Genomic DNA, 9,634 nt, shown 5'->3' on the forward strand with positions numbered 1-9,634 from the left:
TAGCATGATCAAGATATGTCTCAAAATTTAATAAGCGCTTACAAAAATATTTATATATTATCCACAAATAAAATTCTTACATTGATAACAAAAATCAAACTTACAAAATTCTCATGAGAAAAATTAAATCACACCTTTTTTAGATATAACTTTATTCCTTATAAAAAATAACTTTATGATTAAAGTTACTTATTTTAAATTAAACAAATTGACCCATTATATATGAGTCAAAAGCAGCCATAGAGTTTGGCTACACTGACCTACATACGGAACTCGAGAATAGACTGATTCCTACAATTTTGCTTTCGTTAATAACTCTCTTTAAATTCTCTTAGTGACAAAAATTTCAAAAAGCATGAAAAAACCATCTAGATTACACAAAACCCTCTTTTTTATTGGCAACTTGATTATATATAATTTTATGTATTTAATTGTCTTGTAGAATTGATTTAATTGAGATAGTGGTAATGAAGAAGCTGAAAAAATGGAACATTTCATCTTTCGTTTCGTAGGGGTATAACATTTTTCCATATAGTTCATTTATTTCTAATTTTGAAAAATTGAGCCTCTGCAGATTTTATTTGTTAATTTGGTGCTTTTATAGGAAAAAGTCAAATTAAAGCAACTCAAAATTCTACCAAAAAAATATTAACGTAAATTAAAATTGTCAAATTGAAAATAAGATTATTGAGTATCTAATTTAAGGCACTAATTAATTAATTAATTAGTTAGTTAATTACGCTGCGCTAGCAATACGTAATCTCCGTCATTTGGGGTTGAAAATTTTAGTACTATATGGTAATATATCATCATGACATCACTAATCAATAGTGTTATATATATGGTGGCTTAATCTTTAAGGTTTTAATTAAATATACCACGCACTTTAACAATCACAAATTGAGATTCCACGAAATCAAAATAGAAGATTGATAATCAAGAGATACGATGTAACGGATCACCTACAGTTCAATGTTATGCCCGATATGTTTTTTTTTTTTTTTTTCATATTTATATGATATTTTATTAAAGAAAATTAATGATAAAGATTTTATAGATTTTTTTTGTTGTAAACTATAGAGAAACTTCGTTAGTTGGCCGGATACATAGATCAGTTTTGTTGTTAAAGGGAGATAGTTCGTGAATCAACCATCAAATGGGTATATATGGAGAAACATATTTAGAAGATTTCATATATATATATATATATATATTATAGTGTTTTTTTGTTATACAATTATAACAATAGTATTTAAACTTAAGATGTCATACAAATTTCCTAAACTCCGGAAAAAGATGAAAGAATCTATATTATATAAAACCATTTCCTAAAACCATATGTTGTATTTGAAGTGTTTTCTTATATTCACTACACTAAAATTATATCAAAACATTTCTCTTCAGTTTTACGAGTCACTTCAATTAATTTTTATTTTTTTATTAAATAAAAAACTTATTTAATTGTTCGATAAATAAATTTTTATAATAATTTTTTAACATTATTTAAAATATCATTTTTTTCAATGCTACTATCTTTTTATATTTCATTTTCTTTTTATCTTTAAAATATTTATTAATTTTTCTTATTATCTTTTTTAGATTAAATAATATTTTTGAATAATTTTATATTAGAATTTTTATTTTAACTATTATACTAATTAACATAATAAAATATAATGTCTACGTAAGTGATTTTTTTAACTTTATTTTAAATTTAATTAAAAATATTTTAAAAAATAATATAAGATAAATAGTAGAATACTCAATATAAAAATGTAATAATTAAAACTAAAAACACAAAGAAAATAATTTATTTATAAATAAAAATTACAAGAGTTTAAAACTAATTATAAAAAACTAAAATTATAACACCCCAAAACATATTTTTAATCGTAAAATAAATTAAAAATTATATAAAATGTCATATAGATATGTTTATTTTTATCATTTTATATTTTTCATCTACTTCAATAATTAATTTTATTAAAAATTAATGATTTAATAAGTTAATTTAATAATTTTTAGCTAACTTTTCAGTTATTCTTGTCAAACATAGATTATATTAGATAAGACTTTAAGCTGATTTCTAATTTTTAGTTTCTAACTTTTATATTTTTTTTTCTATTTTTATCCTCAATAGTTATAAATTAATAAACTTACTTTTTTCAGCTTTCAACCTGTAACATTAACAACTAATTTTTCAGCTTCTAATTAATTTTTAACTAATTTTGTCCAACATAATCATAACCTATAATTCCACACGAACCAATATAATATTAAACTACCTTAAACTCATGCAAACCTTTTATCATATGATTCATAAAATCAATATCAATATCATCATAATGTCTGGATTTCTCTTATTCGATTGAACAATTGGATTCTTTATTTATGGATTGTACTAATTAATTATTTATAATAAATTTTTTGAATTATTAAATATATAAAATATGAAGATTACTTATTCAAATGCAAAATTTGAATTAGTTGACAAAATTACAATTTTTATATTTTGATTGACTTGTGATGGATCGGATCATTTATGAAATGCTTGTTAACAGGTTCATACTTTCATGTGATGTGGCTATAAAGAAATTTTGTCTTATTTTTCTCTTTAGCTCTCGATCATGATAGAGCATTATAGCCTATATATATGCATGTAAATGTTCTAACTTTTCTTATAAGAACCTAAACAAGCACATATTTATAATTGTATTATATAAACCTTAATTTGTATTATTGAACATTACCTCTTGTCATTAAAACTTTAAGAGCAAGAGTTTTGATGAAAATAAAATCAAAGACAAAACATTTCAAGCAAAGAAGGTTTAAAGCAAAAAGAATAATTGAAGAAGCCTAAGAGAAGAGCGTCTATGAAGACGTGTTCAATATAGTTAAGTCTGGCTCAAGGGTAGAAAGGAAAAGCTAAAATCAATCATTAATTACTTCAAAAAAAAAAAAACTCAATCATTAATAAAAAGAAAAAGTACATTAGCGGGAATCGAGTTTAATCAAGTCCTTATTAACCAAATTGATTTCCACGTTTAATTTGTTAATTTTCATTGTCATACCATTTTTTTAAGGTTAAAAATTATTTGAATCATATTAATTTTATAATTGTTTATCAAATTATTTTTTAATTATATGATCTAATTTAAACGAAATTTTAAATATATATTATTAGTTTTAAACTGAAGATATGATTTGTACCATGTTTTATAATTATGAAAGTGAGAAATGTATAAATCCAAGTTATTTTTATATAAATAGAAAAATAAATGTTTAAGTAAATTATAAAAAAAACACTTTTATTTTTTGTTTTAAAATAATATTATTAATAAAGTATTTAATTTTCAAAAAATAGTTTTAAACAATATAATTCTAATAAAGTTTATTTCATTTAATTTTGATTTTTGGAAAAAAAGGAAAATTTGAGTTTAAAAAATATGAGTAAAATCATCAAACCTTTACTATTTTTTTCACAATACAAAATTTAAAAATTATTATCCTACTTTTTAAGAATATAAGTTATTAAGCATAAATTCAAATGTAAAAAAATATTAATACATTTTTTTAACATTATTTGACGTAAATCAATTAGCTTCTAGCTTTTTAGTCCCTAACTTATAATTTAGTAAGGATAAAATTGAGAGAAAAAAATTAATAATTTTTAAGCTAGCTTATTTTTTATAAGCTACTCCAAGATAAGTTACTTGAAGTAGCTTATGAAAAATAAACTACTAAAATAAATTTGTGTATTAAATAAGTTTGTTTTGGTCAAAGTAGTTTATAAGCTCCTCAAAGATTTTACTAAACATAACTAAACTTTCAATTAGCTTTTAACCAATTTTTTTTCATATTCTATTGTATATTATAGTATAAGAAACTGAAAAAAATGACAGAAAATTAAAATTAGTTAGTTTTACTCAACATAATCTATATGTGCATTCTATGTTGATCTTTGATTATTATTTATTAGGTTAAATTATTCTTTTGGTTTCTATAGTTTCATGATTCGTATATTTTAGTTCCTATAGTTTGAAAGTGAACTTTTTTAATCCTTATATTTTATATTTTAATTCTCTTTTAGTCTCTATAGTTTAAAGATAGTTTTTTTAGTTCTTATAATTTGTATTTTAATTCTTTTTTAGTTCCTATAGTTTGAAAGTGATTTTTTTAGTTCATATAATTTATATTTTAATTACCTTTTAGTTCCCACTACAAAAAAATATATAAAAATAATTAGTTATAAATTATCAACTATTTTTTATTACAAATTATCTTACGATAAAGTAGTTACGAATTACTTGCTAATATTTTTGTAGTTAATTGTAATTGATAATATTACTCATATTTTGATGGTAAGGACTAAAAGAGAATTAAAATATAAAGTATAAAGACTAAAAAGATCACTTTCAAATTATAAAGACTAAAAGAGAATTAAAGTAAAAATTATAAAGACTAAAAAAAATCACTTTCAAACTATAAGGACTAAAAGAGAATTAAAATGTAAATTATAAGGACTACAAAAATCACTTTAAAACTATAGGGACTAAATATACAAATGATATGAAACTATAAGAATTAAATAAGTAATTAAACCTATCTATTAATTAGAGTAATCAAACAGATAGTCTACTCTTTTATTTATTTTTTAATAAAACAATGTGCCATGTGTAGACCTTACATATTGAACCACAAATTTTTTTTACTACCAAATTAATAGAGTATATCTTACAACTCTCTCAAAAGGAAGAAGAAAAGGGAACACTTAATTTTTTTTATTAAGATAAGATATTTCAAAACTCAAATGAACATGTATAACAGGACACTCATTATACTTTTTTTTTCAAAGGACAATCATCATACTTAAATATGGAAAATATTCTTATAAGAAAATATAGAAAAATATTGATATCTTAAATTTAACGTCTCTAAATAAGAGATTTATTTTAAAGAGAAAAATGAAGAGTTATACTTATAGTTTAGATGAGAAAATGAAGAAGATAAATTTAAGTAACTTACAATTTATTATAAATGTGCTTAAATTTAATACAATATCTACTGTTAATTAATTAATTAAGTAATAGCTATAATTATTTACTTTTTAAAGTAAATCACTTACGCTTAAGGAGCTAAATCCTAAAACCTTATAACTACAAATCTAATTAGAGAGAAAATTTATGCAAGTAAATAATAAATGTGAAACTCATTGAAAATATATACATAAGCAATCGAGTTATTTGTTCCTTAAGGATATACTATTATCTTATTCCATTAGATATTTTTTTTACATCTTAATTTTTATTATGATATATAGAAAAAAATAACCCGCATATGGGAAGTACAAAGCAATATGAATCCAAAATTAAATTTTGGCTCTCCAAAAATGACAACTTTGGAAGAAAATCAGCCATTCCAAAATTATGATATTTTTTCTATCAATATCTTCAATTAATTGGGCAGATATCTTAGGATTTTCCTTATAACTAAAAGATTAAAGTAGAATAGTTGCAACACAAATAGAAAAAAAATAAATAGAACCATAATGGAAAAGAAGGATAGAAAGAATTTTAAAGCAAATCTAGAAATATTGGATTGAGAATTAATGCCAATTTTGAACTTAAGGAAGGAAGAAAGAAAGAATATGGGTCGAGTTCATTATTAGCATTGAATTTTATACATAATTAGACACCAAGTGCTACATCATTTTAATATGCATGCTTAATCGATTTCAATAATCTCTCTCTTATATAAACATTACTACATTTGTATATTGCCCCCAACAAAAGAACAATATATATTTGTAGAATAGGTAAATTATTAACCAACATTGATTAATTAGTGAAAGTTATTTATAAATTTATAATCTCAAAAAAAAAAAAAAACTTCACGGTTAATGACATGAGTTCAAATCATGGAGTCATAAATTTAGAGAGAACTTTACTTAACTACTACCTTTAACTTTGTAGAAATATTCAGCAAAGAAAAACTGATTAAAATTTAATTTTTAGAAAACTTTTTTAAAGGTCAACCATATTTTAGTTGGGTCTGTTAGAACTTAGGAGGATGTTAACATCATAAAGAAGGCAAGTGATATCAATTTTCAGAAAGTTGGTGGCCCTGATCTCAATTCCATATGTAGTCTAACGCGTATAGTAGTAAACCTCCAAAAAAAAAAAAAAAACAGACAAAGCTCAAATCCTAAGACATTTGTGTAAATACAAATGAAAAAATTACCATGTTAAGGAGATTTTATTTTAAATAAGTAGCAGATATTTATTTATTAGAACACCTTTATGATAGATATTATATTAAAATACACTCTAGATTTCATTCAATTTATTGCATAGCATCTCAACATATATACTAACATGTGGCATGACCCTTGTGGGTTCATTTCATTGAGAGCTAGCATTCCCTTTCTGCACCAGCTAGTATATATAGGCAGAGGGAGACACATGTTTGAGAGAGAAAACTAGGCCATTGACAGTGGAAGAGTGCATATATATTATAACAAAAAGGACCAAAGGGGTTGTGAATTGTGATAAGAGATTATTATCATGGGGAAAGGAAGAGCACCATGCTGTGATAAGACTCAAGTGAAGAGAGGTCCTTGGAGCCCTGCAGAAGACCTTAAGCTCATAGCCTTCATCCAGAAATATGGCCACGAAAACTGGCGTGCTCTCCCAAAACAAGCAGGTAACATTACATCCCTTCTTAGGTGATGTGTGCATGTGTGTTTGATTCCAGAAATGTCTTGTCTTGATATGGTAATCTTTTAAGAAGAGACATTAGTTTCAAGTTTCAACCTCTTTTTGTGTTTGATCTCATTCATTAGTTTGTATAATTCCAAGGAATTGAAATTTTCATCTTTCATTCTTTAATTTGCATTATTGTTTGTATAACCATGGAAATTTTGCTTCTGCATTATTGCTTCTATGGTAACCTGCACTTTGTGATGATAAAGTTTCTGCATTTGCATTGTTTCACCCACTGTTTGTCTCATTCAACGGCAGTTCTCAGCTACCCAATAGTTTGGCAGCAATAGTTTGGCAGAAATTGGTGGGGATATTATATAGTACACAGTCTACAATTATTATGATCTCAACTAAATTTTATGACACATAAATAAATATTATTAGTTCTTTTTCATAAATTAAAAAATTAAATACATATCACATAAATATTAGTCACTACTATACACACAAAGTGATCCGAAACTATCTAATAATTTTTGAAATCGGAAACTTTTGGCTTCCCTCACGTTGGTAAGATAGTGGAGACATTGCTCTCTTATCTGTAATTGTGGGCCCTCCTTTTTCCCACAATTTTAATGAAAACATTACACATTTTAAACAATTCAATTCTGATAATGCATGTCCACCAACCATTAATGTGGCCCAGCCATCATGATTTATATGCTACATATGGAAAATTATAATTACCACCTCACATGAAACTCTGACATAAAGGTATTAGATTCCATTATGCCAGTTAAAATCTTTAATTCCTGGTCCTTAAAAGAAATGCACTACGTTCCAAATTTGATGTTTCCTGCATTGGATTACCCTGAAGTAGCCATTCAGGCTTTGGTGTCTATAATGATTTCACTTTGTTCATTGGTTTCAATTGATCTCAGAATTAGGTGAAAGGGCAAATCAAAATCAAATTAAAAATAGACAACTGGGCATAGAGAAATAAGGAAATAAACAAGTACCACCTTCCCATACAATATACACTATATTTACAATAGCAATATTTGTTGTTCAATACCATTGTAATTATATTCGTGATTGGAAAAAGTTTTGATTATAAAAGAATATTGGATAAATAAAAGAGTATGCAATCTTCATGCCTTCTAAAGCAAGATGTCAGAAAATTGAAGTATTAATATATGACTTTGTTAATACTAGTATAGATTTTGTCAATCTTTGCTCTCCCTTACACTTTATATTTGCATGTAATTAAGGGCTCCTGCGATGTGGGAAAAGTTGTCGTTTGAGATGGATCAATTATCTAAGGCCTGATGTGAAGAGAGGCAATTTTACACCAGAGGAAGAGGAAACCATAATAAGGCTACACAAGGCCTTAGGAAACAAGTAAGTTTTTTATGTCTCAAATCATAAAGATAAATTCTTGTAATGTTATTTTTTGTTTTGTTTTCTTGATTTGTGTCATGAATTTATCTAATTTTATGGTTTGTACACAAATTGGTTTCAGGTGGTCAAAGATTGCATCAGGTTTGCCTGGTAGGACTGACAATGAGATCAAGAATGTGTGGAACACCCACTTGAAGAAAAGATTGGCTCCAAAAAAAGTCTCAGAATCAAGTGCTGATGAATCCAAGCCAGAATCATCAATCACTTCCTCCTCTTCCTCATCATCTGAATCATTTTTCTCCAATGAGAGACCAAATTCACCAAAGACCACCACACCTAGTAACAATGAATTCAATGACCAAGCTGAGAAATTATCAGTGGAAGATAAAATGGACAAGGATTCAGAAAAACAACTGTCCAACGAACTTGTTAACATCACTGAGGATCCAAAAGAGTCATCAGTTTCATTGTCTTCTGTTGAATCAAACATTGTAAACACAAGCCAGATTGTTGAACACAAACCAGAAGAAGAACAATTGGCCTCTCCATTACCCTACTTAGGACATTATGATGTTGGAAGCATATTAGAAGAGGTGGATAAACCAAACCACCTGATTGAAATTCCATGGGAGCCAGATTATGATTTTTGGAAGTTGTTAGATGATGATAATAGCCTTGGATCTTTTCAATCAAATGAAGTCCAATTAGGTGAGTTCCCAGCCATCCAAAACATCATTCTTGGAGAAGAGGGTGTTCATGATGCTGAAGCCAAGAAGTGGTCCCATGATTTTGAAAATGAGTTTGGAGTAGTTGGTGGGATAAAGGAGTCAAGCAAGGATCATTTCCTACCAAAGAACTATGCTGTTGAGCCAGAAATGGACCACACTCAAGCATTTGATTTTGATGACATTGACATGGCAAGGCCAGAATCTGAATTAGACTTTGGTTATATCCAATTATGGCCCTCTTGCCCTCAAAATAATAATACTAGTCTTTAGTTTAATATACAAACCAGTAGTTGGAAAAACAAGTCTCATTTGAAAATCATGAAAATTGTGATTTTACTTAGTAGGTATACTGACTATGGTAAATTAATCAATCAGATTAGGTCCCTTTGATGTATGATGGGTTTTATGTACTCCCCCCCCCCCCCCCCCCCCCCCCCCAAAATCAAGTTAGAACAGGTTGTAGATTGAAGCACAAATATGCAGTGTAATGTATTGAATAAATTGTTGGTAAACAACAACTATCATACACGTTGAAAGTGGGTAGGTGATATTCTCCACTTACTGCCACTAGTGTGACATTTTTTCTTCATGTCCCCACACCTTTGAAGAGCAAGTATAAGACTAGCTCTGTAGCACGTATATAGTTAGCCACAAATGTTGTATTTTACCAAGTCAATTTCCCATTGGTATCCGACTTTGAGTCAAGTGAACTCATTTTAAGGAAATAACTTCTTTCAATATAATTTTTTTTACCTTTTATTTGCGAGCTTCGAACTTGAGACTTTATTCATATTTAAGTGAAAT

The 9,634-nt window shown here is 26.6% G+C and overlaps 1 protein-coding gene across 1 annotated transcript; it reads left to right on the forward strand.

Moving 5' to 3' along the window:
- Nucleotides 1-6,246: 6,246 nt before the first annotated feature.
- Nucleotides 6,247-9,397, forward strand: MYB14 (protein). The gene is made up of 3 exons (XM_006598151.4): nucleotides 6,247-6,702; nucleotides 7,973-8,102; nucleotides 8,224-9,397. The coding sequence occupies exons 1-3, from the start codon at nucleotides 6,564-6,566 to the stop codon at nucleotides 9,098-9,100; spliced, it is 1,146 nt and encodes a 381-aa protein (XP_006598214.2). The 5' UTR covers nucleotides 6,247-6,563; the 3' UTR covers nucleotides 9,101-9,397.
- The last annotated feature ends 237 nt before the right edge of the window (nucleotides 9,398-9,634 follow it).

The sequence above is a fragment of the Glycine max genome, chromosome 15 (genome assembly GCF_000004515.6).
Source record: "Glycine max cultivar Williams 82 chromosome 15, Glycine_max_v4.0, whole genome shotgun sequence".
Lineage (NCBI taxonomy): Eukaryota > Viridiplantae > Streptophyta > Magnoliopsida > Fabales > Fabaceae > Glycine > Glycine max.

Excerpts from the sequence above, each read along its gene's own strand:
- MYB14 (XM_006598151.4), top strand. The coding sequence starts at position 6,564 with ATGGGGAAAGGAAGAGCACCATGCTGTGATAAGACTCAAGTGAAGAGA. Across the intron at positions 6,703-7,972 it reads TGCTCTCCCAAAACAAGCAG|GGCTCCTGCGATGTGGGAAA; the intron begins GTAACATTACAT and ends CATGTAATTAAG. Across the intron at positions 8,103-8,223 it reads CACAAGGCCTTAGGAAACAA|GTGGTCAAAGATTGCATCAG; the intron begins GTAAGTTTTTTA and ends AATTGGTTTCAG.